Source organism: Euleptes europaea, chromosome 2, assembly GCF_029931775.1.
Source record: "Euleptes europaea isolate rEulEur1 chromosome 2, rEulEur1.hap1, whole genome shotgun sequence".
In the NCBI taxonomy this organism is placed as follows: domain Eukaryota; kingdom Metazoa; phylum Chordata; class Lepidosauria; order Squamata; family Sphaerodactylidae; genus Euleptes; species Euleptes europaea.
Genome location: NC_079313.1, coordinates 135,356,463 through 135,375,509, shown reverse-complemented (window position 1 = coordinate 135,375,509; position 19,047 = coordinate 135,356,463). Strand labels below are relative to the sequence as shown.

Here is a 19,047-nt window from a genome sequence, read left to right as displayed (position 1 = left end):
AGGTCCATACAAGACATACCTTATAGGGTTTTGTACCAGAGGGATCCTAGCTTAGGTTACCTCAGAGTGTTTGGTACAAAAGCCTGGGTTGATGTGCCAATATCCAAGAGAAGGAAAGGAGGAGCGAGAGCTAAAAAACTAACCTTCCTTGGGTATCAGTCTGGCATGAAATCATACAGGTTTGCTGATGAGCATAATTCTCTCAGCTACAGCAGAGCTGCGAATTTTTGTGAGGGTAATAACTGGGCCAGAATTCATGGACAGGAGGAGCCAAAAGAAATTGGGCTACCATTGACAGATCTCTCACAGGATGCAGATGGGGTGAAGCAGGAGGGGTCTCCTCAAAGGGCTTCATCGCCAAGGGCTGAAGAGGGGAGACAGATTCCTAGGGTGTCAAGCAGGAGCACTAAAGGAATTCCCCCGGAGAGGTATGGTTTTGAGACCACTGATGTCAATCATGTACAGGTCAAAGAACCAAAGAGTTTTCAGGAGGTAATGGCTTTGGAAAGCAGGGAAAAGGAGGCCTGGCTAGAAGCCATGCAAACTGAGTTTGATTCCCTGAAAGAGAATAAGGTATTCTCTGTAACAAAACTGCCAGCTCAAAGAAAAGCCATAGGGTGCAGATGGCTTTACAAAGTCAAACAGTGTCCAGAAGGGAAGATACTCCGTAAGGCCAGGCTTGTGGCTAAGGGTTATTCCCAAGTTGAAGGGCAAGACTTTGATGAATTATTTGCTCCCACTGTGAAGGCTGATACTATAAGAGCTGCATTGTGTAAAGCTGTCAGAGATAACATGTTAGTGCACCATTTTGATTTCACCACTGCATATCTGAATGCAACAATAAGTGAAGAAATATATATGGAGCAGATCCCTGGGTTTGAATGCAAGGGTAAACAAGGAGTATTAAAATTGCATAAGGCTCTGTATGGATTAAAGCAGAGTGCACGTGCATGGTCCCAATGCATTAGTGAAGCATTGGCAAATCTTGGGTTTAAGCAAGGTGTTGCTGATCCTTGTATGTTTACCAAATGTGTAAAGGGCTCTGACTGTGTTGTATTTTTATATGTTGATGATCTTTGTTTGTTGTGTCATACAAAAGAACAACTAAACTGGTTTAAGGAGGCAACTGGAAAACTGTTTAAAATGAAGCATCTTGGTGACATTCAAAATTATCTGGGGGTAGAAATTACCAGGAACCCAGAAGGATATTTTGAATTGTGCCAGGAGAAAAAGATTGAACAGCTCCTAGAAAAATTTAAAATGACAGAGGCCAAAAGCACTGAGACTCCCATGACAACAGGGTATGTGAAAGAGGTGGATGATAAGGTATTCCATGATAAAAATCAATACCAATCGTTGGTGGGTTCATTGTTATATCTGTCATGTTGGACAAGACCAGACATTTGTATGGCAGTACATTTGCTTTGCCAGAAATGTGCATGTCCATACATGAAAGACTGGAATGCAGCAAAAAGGGTGCTGCGATACTTAAAAGGCTCAGCTTCAGCCAGGTTGTGTTTAAAGGCTGATGCAGAGGAAACAATCACAGTGTATAGTGACTCCAGTTGGGGGGAAAGAGAAGAAGGAAAGTCTACCACTGGGTACGTGTTATTTCTACATGGGGCACTGGTTATGTGGAAGTCTTTAAAACAGACTCATGTAGCTACCAGCACATGTGAGGCAGAATATTCTGCATTAAGCGACAGTGAGATTCAGCTGGAATGGCTGTGTCAACTGGCTAAAGACCTAAATCTTGAATATGAAATGCCTGTAAGTGTTTACTGTGATAATACTGCAGCACAGCAATTGGCTGGATATCAAGGTATAAGAACAAGAAGTAAACACATCACAATAAGATACCAGAATGTCAGGGAAGCGGTAAACAATGGTTTAATGGTTCTGAAACATTGTGCTTCAAATGTAAATATTGCTGACGTTTTCACCAAATGTTTGTCTACTGAAAAGTTTGAACTATTTAGAAGCAAATTGGGGCTTGCAATGTCAGTCTAGGAGGAGTGTTGGAATATGAGACTGCACATGGCAAGCAGATGGCAAGCAGATGTAAAAGATCTATGTGACAGCCAGGTGATTGGTGGTGTCACATGACAGCTCAATGACTGAGCAGAAAAACTGGCTTGTACTGGACTGAGCTAGATAGTCCTGGAGACAAGGCAGCCAACAGGTGATTGGCTGAGAGACTATGCCAGATATGTATATAGGTGTGTTATATATGTATTGGGTTGTGGGTTGTGGAGGATTGATGACCAAGCGGAGCATTCTGTCACTGTAAATAAAAGAGCACTTTTGTACTACGTGCTGAGTCTTCTGTGCTTACTCGCCTGTAGAGCTGCAACGCTTTCTAACATACGCCAACACTAGACAGACCTGGTTGGCAGTGGACCCCCAAGCCAGGTTGGGGGGAAGATGGGGAGGCCAGCAAATGATGATAATAGAGAGATTCGCGGCTGCCCTCAGGTGTAGGCCTGGCGGAACAGTTCTGTTTTGCAGGTCCTGCAGAACTCATTTAGTTCCCGTAGGGCCCTGCTGTTACGTGGTAGACTGTTCCACCAGGCTGGGGCTGGGGCCAAGAATGTAGTTGATGGGAGACTTGGCATTTAGAACTGCTTTTCATAAGATGCTATTAGAAACACTCCATAGCCTGACTGTATGTTCTCTGGGACCCGTTCATGGAGTAACAAGATTCAGTCTTCTGTGTAATTGCATCACTGCTTCTCTTGAATTAGCTGGGGTTTCTCGGGGTCATGCCAACTAACCACAGCCTTGTTATCACGTATATGTCCCATCATTAGTCAGAGCCAGTGGCATTTTCCAGAGCCTAAGTTGAGGAGGTACAGAGATTATTGCTAGAACACTTTGCAGTGGTCTGACTTAGAGGCCACAGTGGTCTAACTTCAAGGCCACCGTGAAATGGCTCAGTGTAGCCATGTTGGCTCTGTCCAGAGTTCAGGATTACTTCTGTGGATGGAGGAGCCGTGCCTCATATTTGAGAAGTATTCATTAATCTGTGGCTGCTCCCTGTTGTGATTTCCCAGTGATCGGTGCCACCCGTTTTCTTTCGCTTCTTGCTTGCTTGCTGCCCAGAGTACAAATGTTGCTGCCCACAGAGCTTTAGAGTGTGCATTAAGCAGGCAAGACACTGACGCAGAGCAAAAGTCACCTGAGAGACAAAGTAATTTGAAGAGGTTGAGGAGAGGGCTGCTGAGGAGCAAAGACCAGGATGTGTTCCAAAAAGAGGCGTGGCTTATGGGAAGAGGAGAAGGCTGTTCCAGAACAGTGAGCAACCTGCAGGAGAGCACTGAGTCAAGTGTGGGGGACATATGGGAGGATCAGATAGCAGATGAACTTGTGTGTGTGTTAAGTGCCATCAAGTCGCTTCCGACTCATGGCGACCCTATGAATGAAAGTCCTCCAAAATGTCCTATCTTTGACAGCCCTGCTCAGATCCTGCAAATTGAAGGCCGTGGCTTCCTTTATTGAGTCAATCCATCTCTTATTGGGTCTTCCTCTTTTCCTGCTGCCCTCAACTTTTCCTAACATGACTGTCTTTTCCAGTGACTCTTGTCGTCTCATGACGTGACCAAAATACTTTTAGCTTCTAGGGTCAGTTCAGGCTTGATTTGATCTATAACCCACTGATTTGTTTTTTTGGCAGTCCACGGAACACTCTCCTCCAACCCCACATTTCAAAGGAAACTATTTTCTTCCTATCAGCTTTCTTCACTGTCCAACTTTCACACCCATACATAGTAATAGGGAATACGATGGCATGAATTAATCTAGTCTTGGTGGCCAGTGACACATCCTTACACTTCAGAATATCTTCTAGCTCCTTCATGGCTGCCCTTCCCAGTCTCAATTTCCTTCTGATTTCTTGGCTGCAGTCTCCCTTTTGGTTGATGGTGGAGCCAAGGAATAGAAAGTCTTGAACAATTTCAATTTCCTCATTGTCAACCTTAAAGTTGTGTAATTCTCCTGTAGTCATTACTTTGGTTTTCTTGATGTTCAGCTGTAGTCCCGCTTTGGCACTTTCTCTTAACTTTTAGCAGTAGTCGTTTCAAATTTTCACTATTTTCTGCCAATAATGTAGTGTCATCAGCATATCTCAAATTATTAATGTTCCTCCCTCCAATTTTCACTCCAGCTTCATCTAAATCTAATCCAGCTTTCCTAATTATATGATCTGCATATAGATTGAAGAGATAGGGAGATAAAATACATCCTTGTTTGACACCTTTGCTAATTGGAAACCATTCCGTTTCTCCATATTCTGTTCTAACTGTGGCCTCTTGTCCAGAGTACAGGTTGCGCATTAAAACGATCAGATGTAGTGGCATCAAGCTTATGTTTTGAAGTTAATCAGAAGGGAGTGTTTTTCTCCTCGAGGCCAGCCTGCAGGGTCAACTGAGACGTGGTTCCTGTCTGAGGATTAACCAAGCACTGCACTCTGCCTCCCCTTTCTTTTTCCTTGCTGGCATTTTGCTAGTTAGGCTTTCTGTGTTCACATTTTTGGAGCTTGTCTTAAACAAACCTTCTGGATAGGGTGGGAAGGAAAATGAAAAGAAATAACTGGGACCTTTGTTTTTGGGAAATGATTGCTGTAATAAAGCAGTCAGTTGCTTTAAACTAGAAGGCTGCAGGGTGGTGTGGAGCATAAAAGGAGAGAATAAGAAATTGAAATAGTGATCTGGCAGTGTAAAATATAAGACATTTGATTCTTTTTGTTGTCCCCAAAATTATCAGGGGACTACAGCAACTGCCCTATGAGGAGTGGTTAAACGTTCAGGGCTGTTTAGCTTGGAAAGAAGGTGTTTAAGGGGAGACATGATAGAGGTCTATAAAATTCTACATGGTATGGAGAGAGTGAACAGGGAGAAGCTTTTCTCCCTCTCTCATAATACCAGAACGCGGGGTCATCTGCTGAAGCTGGAGGGTGAGAGATTCAAAACAGATCAAAGGAAGTATTTCTTCACACAACGCATAGTTAAATTGTGGAAGTCCCTTCCCCAGGATGTGGTGATGGCTGCCAACTTGGAGGCTCTAAGAGAGGAGTGGACATGTTCATGGTTACTAGTAAAAATGGATACTAGTCATGATGCATACCTATTCTCTCCAGTTATCAGAGGAGCATGTCCATTATATTAGGTGCTGTGGAGAACAGGCAGGATAATGCTGCTGCAGTCGTCATGCTTGTGGGCTTCCCAGAGGCACCTGGTTGGCCACTGTGTGCACAAACTGCTGGACTTGATGGGTCTTGGTCTGATCCAGCATGGCTGCTGCAGAAAAACTCCCACCTGGTAGTCCTTTAGATGGGAACCATGATGTATGAACTTGGAACTTCCAACTTGGAGGGCTTTAAGAGGGGAGTGGACATGTTCATGGAGGATAGGGCTATCCATGGCTGCTGGTCGAAATGGATACTAGTAATGATGCTTACCTATTCTCTCTACTATCAGAGGAGCATGCCTATTATATTAGGTGCTGTGGAACGCAGGCAGGAGAATGCTGCTGCAGTCGTCTTGTTTGTGGGCTTCCTTGAGGCCCCTGGTTGGCCACTGTGTGAACAGGCTGCTGGACTTGATGGACCGTGATCTGATCCAGCATGGCCTTTCTTATGTTCTTATAATCTTCAGTCTTTCTTTTTTCCTTGCAGGTTTACAGACGAGTGTCTCTCTTCTCTTGGGAGAACAATAGGTAAGACAGAAAGAGGTTTTGCTGCAATGGATAGCCGAGGTCTACAGAAACTAGATTTGAATCAGTAGCATTTTAGAGACCAACAAAATTTGGGGGCTATAAGCTTTCAAGAGTCATAGCTGCCTTCGTCAGGTACCTGGGAGCTTTGACTCTTGAAAGCGTATACCCCCAAAATCTTGTTGGTCTCTCAGGTGCTTCTGGACTCAAATCCAGCTCTTCTGTTGCTACAGACGACATGGCTACCCTCTGAAATGATCTCTATCTACAGTGCAGCAAAAGACTTTCAGATTATAGGGATAAAATATATCCGTTAGGAACGTGAAGGGTCAGGGAAAATGTAAGTCCGTTTCCAGCATTTTGCCTTGCACCCTCAATTCATCCCCTTCCCCAAAGAATTTCAGTAGAGCCGCCACCATTTTGGATGTTCAGCCCTCCAGGGATGCCTTATTAATCATCTTATAAAGAACCAAAGAACCCAATATTGTCTGGCTGTACGCTGATTAATATGAACAAGCTGAGCTAGATGAGCTGAGTAAAGAATCCCAAGCATGAAAGGATAAGCAAAATAAGTACTATAATGGAAATCTGAATTTGCGTGGAAGTAACCAGTATGTGACCCCGTGCGCAGAGTGGTAAGCTGCTGTACTGCAGTCCAAGCTCTGCTCACGACCTGAGTTCGATCCCAATGGAAGTTGGTTTCAGATAGCCGGCTCAAGGTTGACTCAGCCTTCCATCCTTCCGAGGTCGGTAAAATGAGGACCCAGCTTGCTGGGGGTAGAAGATGACTGGGGAAGGCACTGGCAAACCACCCCGTAAACATAGTCTGCCTAGTAAATGTCGGGATGTGACTTCACCTCATGGGTCAGGAATGACCCGGTGCTTGCACAGGGGACCTTTACTTTTAACCAGTACGTGGGCGGTAAGGCAAACTGGACATTCACCCCATGCTTAGCATGCATCAGCTGCTACCTTAAAGCGGAACACGTAGATGGAACCAAGGACTGTCGACACGGAAAGTTGGGATATAGTTAGAAGCAGAGGAGGAAAATAGTAAAAATGACCCAAAAAAGCATTGAAAAGTGTAAAATGTCAACTTCCTTCAATACTCTGCACAAGGCTTAAGGCCGGAGCTTCCTTGGTTACCAGAGGGTGTTCTGATTAGGTCATTGCAAAATGATGTATATTTGCTCCATGGCAAAGGAAACAGAAAGCTTGTGGTCAGGAAGGACCCCCCTCCCACACACACACACACACACTTCTGTCATTTCACACAATGTTGCAAAACAAATGTTCAGGAGGGTTTTTTGTAAAAAAGGGATTAGAATGGTAATATAATGGAACAGCACATAAGGTGGCTTCTTTAAGGACTAGCAGTGTAGTTTGTTGTGCTGTTTATTGTGTGCATCACCTCTCCTTTACTGCAATGTCTTCTACTTTTGTAACCCCAGTGTGGTGTAGTAGTTAAGAGCGGCAGACTCTAATCTGGTGAACCAGGTGTGATTCCCCACACCTACACATGAAGCCTGCTGGTTTACCTTGGGCCAGCGTGGTGTGGTGGTTAAGAGCAGTGGTTTGGAGCAGTGGACTTTAATCTGGAGAACCGGGTTTGATTCCCCACTCCTCCACATGAGTGGCAGATGCTAATCTGGTGAACTGGGTTGGTTTCCCTACCCCTCCACACAAAGCCAGCTGGGTGACCTTGGGCTAGTCACAGCTCTTTTAGAGCTCTCTCGGCCCCACCTACCTCACAAGGTATCTGTTGTGGGGAGAGGAAGGGAAGGCGATTATAAGCCGGTTTGAGTCTCCTTAAAAGGTAGAGAAAGTCGGCATATAAAAACCAACTCTTCTTCTCTTTCTTCATTACTGTCTGGCATACCTTAGACCAGTTTTCATTTGCATTGTTTTTCTCCATTTCTATAATCCTAATCCTACCATTCTGTTTCTTGGAGGTCTTCGCTGTCGAATGGCTTTTCCTACTTTGCTTTTCCTACTTTGCAATCCGCCTCGAGTCGCCTTGAGAAAGGCAGGCATTAAATGGAGTTAATAATCACAAGTCAATGACCTCTCCTTCCCACTGAACTGCTTCCCACTGAAAGCAGTTGTGGTTTTGCATTCTTCAAGGTCCTTTCCTCGGAAGGAGTAATAAATGTACTGTCTGCTGAATGAGAGAACTGAAACTGGCCAGTCTCCAGAGAAACCTGATGTCACTCTCGGTTCTTCATGGAAACGAAGGGAGATTTGAACTCTGTCGTTTAAACCTCCCGTCATAGTTTAAATGACTGAGCCGTTGTTTTGACTAGGTCACTTCGTCCACCTATGTGTGGTCTGGCAGGAAGCAGGAAATTCCCCTGAAGCACGTACAAACCAGAGCTGTTGTTGGCAGAAGAGGTGTGTTTGAGGGTGCGGTTTCTGCCGTCCAATGACAGTGCAAAGGAAGTGACACGCAGACTCTTATTGAGCCTGGGGAGGGGGAGTTGGGCTTTGGGGGGGGGGATGGGAGTTGCTCAAGTAAACCGAACCACATTTTAAAGATGCGTTTTAAGATACACCTTTTTCCCATTGCAGAGAGATAAGGCGGGGGGGGATGTATGTGGGGAGTGGAGAAAACCAATTCCGCTGCGTTCTGTTTGAATGGGCTTGGCCTCAGCATGGACATGTGTGTGTTTTGTTGCAGGTAACCTTGTGCGAATCATACCAAATGGACTGCTTGTATTCTTTCCTTCGTATCCTGTCCTGGATAAAAGCCTGGAATACTGGAGAGTACGTAGCGTTTTCTGTGCACGATAAGTCCTCTGAGTTCAGAGTCAATCATTAGAACTTAGGTCAAGGTAGTAGAAAAGACTAAGAGTCCAGTAGCACCTTAAAAACTAACAAAATTTCTTGTGGGGTATGAGCTTTTGTGAGCCACAGCTCACAAAAATACAGCTAAAATGTATGACAGATACATTCAGATACAGCTAAAATGTATGACAGTTGGCTTGTATTAAATGGAACTTATTTTTTAAAAATATCAGTATTGGAATTGACTCCCCCCCCCCCCCCATTACAAGTTTTGTAGAGCAACAGGGTAGAAGCATTTTATATAACTAAATACATGTTTTCCAGGTGGTGGAAAAGCCGTAAGATTGCTCCTTGACATCCCCTGCTCACAATTTGATTCATGTTCACTGTGGCCACTGCAGTGTAGCCGAAGAGGGGTTGAAAGGGACGGCTTAAAAGTGGGACTGAGCTGTGAGCAGGGCCCAGCTCAAACATTAGTGCTGCAGAAGAGGGAACTGATCCCATGGGGCCTGACCTACTGCCACAACATGAACATTTGGGTCAAGTGAATGAAGCAGTTCCTGTTTGCAGATGTCGACGACTTTCTGTTTGACGTCATTCTCACGTCACAGCAGCAGTGTGCAGCTATCTCCTGTGGGAACCGTTCTTTAAAAAAATGCAAAGCCATTTTAGCATCTTTCACAGAATTGCATTCTGGCATCTTTCACACAATCGCACACGTCACCCCGTCCACCTTTTCAAATTTGTGTCATGTGGTTTGGGGCTCCAGTGAGTTGGTTGCAGCCACAGATGGGAATATTTCTGGAAAACATTTTCCTCAGTTGCTAGGTGATCTCAGCTGCTGTTTATGCCTTCTGCTGTGGTGGGGGTGGGGAGGAGACAAGTGCACATAATGTGTGTCCAGTACAGGAAGGGCAGTGCTGATGCTGTACGTGCTGATGCTGTACGTGCCACAGTGTTCACTTCTTTACCGCAAGTGAAAACTGCCACTGGGTGATCAGTGAAAGCTACACCATGGACCAAGCACGAGCATGGCAGCCTCAGAACTCACCTGAGATTCTCCCCTGAGGAAAACAGAAAGGCTATGCTTGGGTTGCTGTCACCACTGTATTGCTAAAAAGACTGAGTTTCTTAGAGCTCTTTAGGGGCCTACCGGTGGCTACTAGCCCTGGTGACTAAAGGAAATCTCCACATTCAGAGGCAGTCAACCTCTGAATCCCAGTGCCAGGAGGCTGCATCAGGGGAAGGCCTCGGCAGCCTCTATGCCCTCTTGTTGGTCCTCCAGAGGAACTGGTTGGCCACTGTGGGAGACAGGATGCTGGACTAGATGGACCACTGGTCTGATCCAGCAGGGCTCTTCTTACATTCTTATGAAGGCCTCGGCCTCTATGCCCTGTTGTAGGACCTCCAGAGGAACTGGTTGGCCACTGTGAGAAAAGATCCTAGACTGGATGGACCCTCACTGGTCTGATCTAGCAGGGCTCTTCTGATGTTCTTATGATCAGCCCAGGGAGAGGGTGCCATAAGAGTTCTGTTCCATGGTACAATGTTTATGCCTCGCTGGCTCCAAGGGGGGGGGGAAACTCGAGAGCAAGAGAGAGTGTGGGGTTCAGTCACCTACAGTGGAATGAGTGACGGTCCCTTGAACTTGCCCACCGGCTTTGCCATGCCAGTCTTCACAGGTGATGCTTGAATTCCCTCAGTTTGGGTGACTTCTGAATTTAAACATTAGGTCATAGAATCATAGAGAAGAAGACGAGTTGGTTTTTATATGCCAACTTTCTCTACCACTTAAGGAAGAATCAAACCGGCTTACAATCCCCTTCCCCTCAGCAAACACCCTGTGAGGTAGGTGGGGCTGAAAGAGTGTGACCAGCCCAAGGTCACCCAGCTGGCTTCATGTTTAGGAGTGGGGAAACCAACCCGGTTCACCAGATTAGCCTCCACTGCTCACGTGGAGGAATGGGGAATCAAACCGGGTTCTCCAGATCAGATAGCCATACAGGCTATCTAGTCCAACCTCCTACTTAATGCAGGATCAGCCTAGACTGAGCATACCTGACAAGTGCTTGTCCAGCCTCTGCTTAAAGACTGCCAGTCAGGAGGAGCTCACCACCTCTCTAGGTAGCTGATTCCACTGTCAAACAACTCTTAATATAAACATTTTTTCCTAATGTCCAGCCAGTACCCTTCAGACAGCAATTTAAGCCCATTATTGCGAGTCCTGTCCTCTGCTGCCAACAGGAACAGCTCCCTGCCCTCCTCTAAGTGATAGCCCTTCAAAGACTTCAAGAGAGCAATCATGGTCCCCCTCAACTTCCCCCAGACTGAACATGCCCAAGTCCCTCAGCCTTTCCTCGTAGGGTTTGGTCTTGGCTGCCCTTGGCTCATTTCTTCATTGGCGAGTTGTGGAAGGTGGTTTCCAGTGACCAAAAAGCCACCGGGTCAGAGGTGGTGGTGGTGGAAATGCAGCCATAAACCTTTCTTGTGTCATCTCCGCTTTTAATAGGAACATGATTTTGCTGGGAAAATAGAAGCGGTGAAGCCAGTGTTTGTGGAACCGAGAAACAAGGGAACATTCACAGAGGTTGGCAATGTTTTATATCGTCTGGTGGTCTGTTTTCCCTCTGTATTTATTTGCTCGATCGTCCCATCTTTCAGAAGCAGCACAAAACTTTTCTGTTTGGACTGGCTTTTAATGGTTGAGAGTTACGTTTGGGGAGGGGCTGTGGCTCGGTAGTAGAGCCTCTGCTCGGCAGGCAGAAGATCCCAGGTTCAATCCCCCAACATCTCCAGTTAATGGGACTAGGCAAGTAGGTGATGTGAAAGACCTCAGCCTGAGACCCTGGTCTGAGTAGGCAATACTGACTTTGGTGGACCAAGGGTTCAGAATAAGGCAGCGTCATATGTTTATGGGTACGTCAGTATTGGCTCAGTGTTGCTTTGCTGCGTGTGTTTTTTTTTAATGTTTCATTCACTATTTATAACTGTCTAAACAATCTTATGGATGTTATGTCCTGAGCCCTCAAGTGGCGATGAGCTAACGCTCTGATTGCCTCATCAGTTGATAGTGTCACAGTGACATAGGATCCGAATGACACGGTCCTCTTCTTAAAGATTGGCAAGCTCAGACTCCTTCCATAAACCATGCAACATTTTGCTCTTCTTCTGCTTGCCATAAAAAGACAAAACAAATGTTGTTGCCGTTGTCCTGTTTGTGGGCTTCCTAGAGGCAGCTGGTTGGTCACAATTCAATTCAATTTGTTGTGGCCATTGACCAAATATTCAAAGGAATTAACATTGATTAAAAAGGTAAAATGTAACAATATATCTCTGTTCGTAAGATATTCAAAGGGATTAACATTTTTTAAAAGGTAAAAATATAACATTATACCCGTACGTAAAACATCAATTCGAATAAAATGTTTACAATAAAATTAAATATTTACATTAATATTACCCATTCAGTGGTATATTCCATTTCCGTTATCAAAGTCAGGCCAAGTACTCCTAAGCTTAATACCTAACCTTGCACACATGGCGACTTTATGAGTTGTCTCACAATTCCTGTCTGAAAGTATTATCTTTATTTGGGTGGATCTTTGACTAGTTGGAAGGCTGGCCAAAATGGGTAGTATCAGTACTTGCCAAAGGAATAAATAAGAGCCCAAGGAAGCTTGCTCAGTAGACCCAAACTATGATGACGCTGGTGTTGGTTGCTGTTGTTACACGTTGAGTATCCCTTAACCAGACATCTAAAAACCGGACGTTTTGAGCCGACATGCAGGCATCACAGGCCCTCAAGCAGCACTCCAAGCCTCTCTCCCCTTTGCTTTCTGATGGTTCAGTGTACACAAAGTTATTAAAAATATTGTTTAAAATTACATTCATGCTATGTGTATAAAGTATGTATAAAACATGTATAAAACATAAATGAATTTCTTGTTTAGGCTTGGGTCTTGTCCCAAAGGTATCCAATTAGGTATATATTCCAAAATATGGAAAGATCTGAAATACGGAACACATCTGATCCCAAGCATTCTGGAAAAGGGATACTCAACCTGTATTTTAAATATAGACTAACCACCATAAAACAATCTTCAAGCTATTCCTTAACCAGTTATTCCTTAATTGCAGAGTTGGGAGGGCACTGAGGACTTTGACAATTATGAAAGAGGGAGAAGCTTTTCTCTCTCTCCCATAATACCAGAATGTGGGGTCATCTGCTGAAGCTGCAGGTTGAGAGATTCAAAGCAAATAAAAGGAAGTATTTCTTCACACAACGCATAGTTAAATTGTGTAACTCCCTGCCCCAGGATGTGGTGATGGCTGCCAGCTAGGAAGGTTTTAAGAGGGGAGTGGACATGTTCATGGAGGAGAGGGCTATCCATGGCTACTAGTAAAAATGGATACTAGCCATGATGCATACGTATTCTTTCCAGTATCAGAGGAGTGTGACTGTTATATCAGGCGCTTTGGAACACAGGCAGGATAATGCTGCTGCAGTCGTCTTGTTTGTGGGCTTCTTAGAGGCCCCTGGTTGGCCGCTGTGTGAACAGATAGCTGGACTTAATGGATCTTGGTCTGATCCAACATGGGTTCCCTTATGTTCTTATGTTCTATATATAAGTTCATGCTTTTGCCAGATACTCAGACAGTGTTTCCTAAAAGTCAGTAGACTTGAAAGTAAATTTCAAGAGCGTTCTAGACAGAAAGAGCTAAACGTACTTGGAGGTGATACTGGGCCTTAAAGCAAACATAATATTTGTTTGGAACGACATAAATTTCCTAGATAAGCGGTGAAATCTATTTCAAAGGGAAAAAGAGATATCTCAGGGCTGATAAGTTTAGGAAATAGTGCTGTTTCATGAAATATGAAGTTACCTGATCCTCTAAACTGGAGATGCTGGGTTTGGCGGGGGGGGGGGTTGAACTTGGGGCCTTCTGCATGCCAAGCAGATGCTCTACCACTGAGCCACAGCCCCTTTGTGGAGTGTGGACTCCGTAGTTTTCAAACCCCTTTCAGAGGAGATGGATGTGTACATGGCTCAGTGCCACAATTCCCACAGTGTTGTTTAAGCAGATGCAAACTAGATGGTGGGGATCCACTGCCAATTACAATAGCAAGCCCCAGGCAAAAGGAGACACTGGAGAAAGTCACTTGGCCCTGTATTTTCATCCTTCCCTCGGTCTAGCATGCCACATCCTCACCCTCGTCTTACTTAATAATTATATTAAAGCTAGTTGGGCATGGGCCTGTATCACGATCCCTCTGGGTGCGTGCTGAGGGAGAAAGAGCTTGCTTGTGTGCTTGCCAGAATGTGTATTTGGACTTTTAATTTTTCTCCTTCTTAGTCCCCTTTTACTTATTTTACCTCAGAAGAAATGAGACACCAGAGGCTTTTTCAAGTTAACTGAGATTTATTAAACACTGTATAAGGGGTGGATTTGGAGGGGAAAATGTAGTTAGGAAAAGCATATAACCAGAGCTATTTTTATAAGTTTCACTTCAGAGAAAGCATAGATCTTAGATGGTACAGCATTACAGTTCTTAAGTTCAGTTCACAGTGTCAATTCAGTTCTCAGAACTTCTTATAGATGTTTCTAGTCGGACTCTGCTGACTCGCTGACAGGGAAGTTAGAGATCCTACAATCTCTCTTCCCCCAAAGAAACACAGAAGTATGGAGATGTCTCCTCAAATCTCCTTTCTCACTATAGATCTACCCCACTTGGCAGTAATCCCTGAACAAAACCCTGTATTTGGAATATGTCCTTCCCAGAGCCTATTCCCTTCCAGTGACCTGAGAAAGGGCCCGTTCCCTCCCAATCTCTGCCTGTCACTCCACAGGAGTGGCGATTTGCTTAGGCAAATCTGAACCCTCAGGTTCCCGAGTCAAACACAGCTTCTGAACACGCAGGTTACCAAAACCAGAATTCAGTTCCTTTCTTCTGAACAGGAAGAGTCCCTTCACCCACTCCCTTTCTCTGAGCTTCTCTCAAAGATTACCTCTGTTCGTCACAGCCTGATGTTCGACTGTTCTCAGAAGAGCCTTGGAACAGCTTGAATAAGAATAACGTTGAACACTAGGGTTGTTGACCTCCAGGTGGTACCTGGAGATCTCCCGCTATTACAGTTGACCTCCAGGCAATCAAGATCAGTTCCCGGAGAAAATGGCTGCTTTGGAGGGTTGTGACGTTATAATCCTCTGAGGTCCCTCCCCAAACCCCGCCCTCCCCAGGCCCCAACCCCAAAATCTCCAGGTATTTCCCAACCCGGAGCTGGCAGCCCTATTGAACACAAACACAGCCAAAGCTGCCTTATACTGAGTCAGACCACTGGTCCATCAAGGTGCGTAGGCAGAGGCATTTCACATCACTTTTAACTTAAGATGCTGGGAATTGAACCTTCTGCATGCCGAGCAGAGGCTCTTCCCATGAGCCTCTGCAGCCCCTCCCCAACATTCTGTCAACAGGCTCTGAAAGGTTCTTGTGCAAACAGTTTCTGGAATTAATTGTTTCTGTGTCCCACCCCAGTCGAAATCCTTTGAGTGGAAAACTTTGCTTTTTAGTTCAGCTGCTTTTCCTGTTGTTTCCCTCCCCCATCTTTCACAACTGCCTCCGAAAAACTAAACTCCCCCCCCCAGAGGTTTCCTTCCTAGCTCTTTGTTATTCTTTCTAGTTGGTTGGCACAGTTGGATCTCCTTATCCACTCATGATTACTCATGCTTAAGTTTCAGAGAAATCAGCTGGAAGCTCAGTTTCTTTTAAAAGCTCTATTTATTTATTGCCCTGACCTGGATGGCCCAGGCTAGCCTGATCTCCTCAGATCTCAGAAGCTAAGCAGGGTCAGCCTTGGTTAGTATTTGGATGGGAGACCACCAAGGAATACCAGGGTTGCTGTGCAGAGGAAGGCACTGGCAAACCACCTCTGTTAGTCTCTTGCCTTGAAAACCCCATAAGGGGTCACCATAAGTCGGCTGCGACTTGACAGCACTTTATACACACACACATTTATTTGCATAGCTGTGTTCTTTGCAGCATGTCAACACTGCAGAGATAGTTACTCAGAAAACCCATAAATCTGTTTTTTTGGGTGGGGGACACACACAATCATTCACACACCACGCACTCATGGCTTAGTACTGAACCAGTTTTGTTTCGCCCTGGGCATTAATTAGCTGCATTTTAAGAGACACCGAGAGCCCTTGGCGTTCTTTTCCACAGAAGTTGATATCATCCTCTGCCTGCAGTTAATGTTTTGCAATGATGGGGGTTAAAGGAGAACAAGTAAACAGACTCATGACATTATTGTCAAGCAAGAGGGTGTGAAAAATGGGTGGAAGGGTCCTTCTGTTTTTATGGACTGGCTTATTTCATAGGTCATGGATGCATATTACGAGAAGGCTGTCTGTCCGAAGTCCAACGGTGCTGTTTTCCTGGCAGTGTGCCGTGGGAAGGTACATTTTTTAAAAAATAATACCTTAGGCTATACGTAGATTATTGTTTCTACAAGTGACTACCTGTAGGCCTGATTAATTTGTCCAAATACTGCAACTCTTCAGTAGCGCATAACGAGCTTTAGGAAAATTTTCAGCTGAATTAATACTCCCCTTTCCAGGACCATTCTTTAGAACCTGTGCTTCACTAGCTTTGTAAAAGCTTTTCAGTTGCCTTATTTTGTTAAAACAAGTGTGCGCCTTTTTCAGACATCCAAAAACCTCATTTTTCTTGCGTGATGCAGAGACAGAATGTAGCCCAAAGTGTGAACTCTTTCTCTGTGATGAGTTATTGTTACACATAAATTGTATCTTGAGGCCACAAATAACGAGCTGCTTAATTATTTATATATGAACTTATTGTCTTTGGAAATAATATGTGTGCTTCACAATATCAACACCCAACATAAATACGAAAAGCAGCTGCTATAACACATCAGAATCCTGTAGTTCAGCTATTAAAGCTAATGCCTGGCCAAAGCCGTATAATGGTTCATTCATAGGTGAAATCTGAACAGGGGACTTTCCTGGTTTACCGCTAAGTTAGGCTACCGAAGCCATGAAGGGGCAGTAAGGCTGAAAATATTCAAAAACTTTTGCAAGGCACCTCGGACTAACCACATAGAATCCCATAGTTCAGCTGTTAAAGTGAATGGCTGGCTTAAGGTGTATAACGGTGCATTCATTGGTGAAACTTAAACTGGGGACTTCCTGGTTCACCACTTAGCAGCGTCAGCGTTAGCAGTGTCAGTTAGTTGCAATAACTGTCAGCAGAAAATAGGGGCTGATTCCAAAAGAGGAAAGAACCCTCTGTCACTCAAATTAGGCTCCAGAGAATTTTCCAACAGCCATGAAGTGGCATTATGGCTGAAAATGCTCAAAAGACTTTTGCAAGGCGCCTCGGACTAACCACACAGAATCCTGCAATTCAGCTGTTAAAGCTAATCTTGTTGCGCTCTTAAACTCTGCCATTTACGTGCAGCAGCTCTGTTTGGACCCAGCTCTGGCACCCCGGCATCCATCTTGAATTTAATCACATTGGCAGGTGGCAGAGTCCATGCCACCAGCCTTTCTAGAAGCAACTGATACATAAGAACTTCTCTTTGCAAGTAACCCATCCCTAGGTGACACAGTTATGTTGTCTTCAGGCCAGTGAAGGTCTGGACTTTGCTGATAAGAATGGACGAGGCGTCATCATCACTGGACTTCCTTTTCCTCCTCGCATGGATCCCAGGGTCATGTTAAAGATGCAGTTCTTGGATGAAATGAAGTGCAAAAATGCCGATCGTCAGGTAAGGAGCCACATTTCATGCTGATGATTTAGGGCCTGACCTGGATGGCCCAGGCTAGTCTGGTCTCATCAGATCTCAGAAGCTAAGCGGGTCAGCCCTCGTTGCTCCTTGGATGGGAAACCACCACGGAAGTCCAGGTTGCTATGCAGAGGCAGGCAACGACAAGCCACCTCCGTTCATCTGCCCTGACCTGGATGAAGGAATTCCCCGTCACAGGCTAGCCCGATTTCATCAGATCTCAGCAGCTAAGCAGGGTCAGCCCTGGTTAGGACTGGATGGGAGACCACCAAGGAAGTCCAGAGTTGCTACGCAGAGGTGGGGCAATGGCAAATCACCTCTGCTTGTCTGCCATGACCTGGGTGGCCCAGGCTAGCCCGATCTCATCAGATCTTGAAAGCTAAGCGGAGTCAGCCCTTGTTAGTAGTGGGATGGGTGACCACCAGTGAAGTCCAGGGTTTGTGCGCAGAGGCAGGCAATGGCAAAGTACCTCTGAACTTCTCTTGCCACGAAAACCCTACAGGGTTGCCATAAGTCAGCTACGACTTGACCACACTTTCCAACACTTCCAATTTAGGAATCTGTTCTGCTTGTCAGGCAGCCTTTCTATAGATTCCCAGCCTAATTCCTTGAGCTGCGGGAGGTGCTGAAGTTTCCCCAAAGTTCTGCTGGGTTGTTTGTGTTGAGGTTCCCAGCTGGTCACCAGCGACACAGTGCAAGCCCCGTTGAAACCAAATCAGATTTCTGGTCGTTAAAGACAAGTAGACGGTCACCTAGTGAGCAGCTAAAAAGCCCCTCCTTGCCTACCGATCCTTTTTTCTGTTTGTTTGTTTTCTCCCCGCCATATCTAGGGCCTATCTGGAAACACCTGGTACAAGCAGCAGGCTTCTCGTGCGGTGAATCAAGCCATCGGCAGAGTCATCCGACATAGGCAGGACTACGGCGCCATCTTCCTCTGCGATCACAGGTGACCCTTGCTTCATTTAGCCTGCCCTTTCCTCAGTTCCTCCTGCTTGCACCCTGCTCCACCACTGCCACCTTTTTGCCCCATCATCATGAAAAAAGGCCTCAAGATGGCAGTGGTCACTTTTGACTACTGTTGCTTTTGACTACTCCAGGACAGTGCCGTGTTGAAGATCCTTCTTTCCCTGAACAGAGTGAGAAAGGGAAGTTGGTACCAAGTGGGCAGACTACACTTGATCCCCAAGTGAGGATACTACAAGGATCTCATGAGAGGGAGGGCATGTTGGCCATCTTCTGGGCATGGAGTATGGGTCACTGCGTGTGTGGGGGGGGAGGTAGTTGTGAATTTCCTGATTTGTGCAGGGGATTGGACTAGATTACCCTGGTGGTCCAACTGTATGGTTCTTAGCCAATAGGCCAAGAAGTTGTGATTTATATTCTTCTGTAAAATCTTCTTTTTTTACTCTATTGATTTCACACTTTCCTGTATGTTCTCACAACTACCTCTTAATCTGTCTGGTAATGATAAGGCTCTACCTGCAGTTTATTATTTAATGGCCGCTTTGAAGATAATGCCGAAAGTTATAATCAAGTTACGCCTAAATGCTTGTTTGCATACAGGCACACTTTTTGCACTGGAACTGGAACCAAGTGGGGATGGGGGGAGAGACTGAAGGCAGAGGGGTGTCAGGCCTTTGCTGTTTCAGGCCTGATCCCTTGACATGACTCTGTCAGACCATTGCTGGTTCAGGCCTGGCTCTGGCTCCGTGTCAAGCTACCTTGGTTCACATGCCTGTAACTACTG

At 45.3% G+C, this 19,047-nt stretch overlaps 1 protein-coding gene across 1 annotated transcript in view; it reads left to right on the top strand.

Annotated features, from left to right (window-relative positions):
* The window catches only part of RTEL1 (regulator of telomere elongation helicase 1), a 157,696-nt gene that overhangs the window by 68,230 nt on the left and 70,419 nt on the right, over positions 1 to 19,047 (top strand). Inside the window, exons 18-23 of the mRNA XM_056844911.1 lie at positions 5,672 to 5,712; positions 8,387 to 8,472; positions 11,003 to 11,080; positions 15,874 to 15,951; positions 17,139 to 17,282; positions 18,131 to 18,246. Of these exons, the coding sequence (XP_056700889.1) occupies positions 5,672 to 5,712; positions 8,387 to 8,472; positions 11,003 to 11,080; positions 15,874 to 15,951; positions 17,139 to 17,282; positions 18,131 to 18,246 (543 nt within the window). The remainder of the gene's footprint in view (positions 1 to 5,671; positions 5,713 to 8,386; positions 8,473 to 11,002; positions 11,081 to 15,873; positions 15,952 to 17,138; positions 17,283 to 18,130; positions 18,247 to 19,047) is intronic.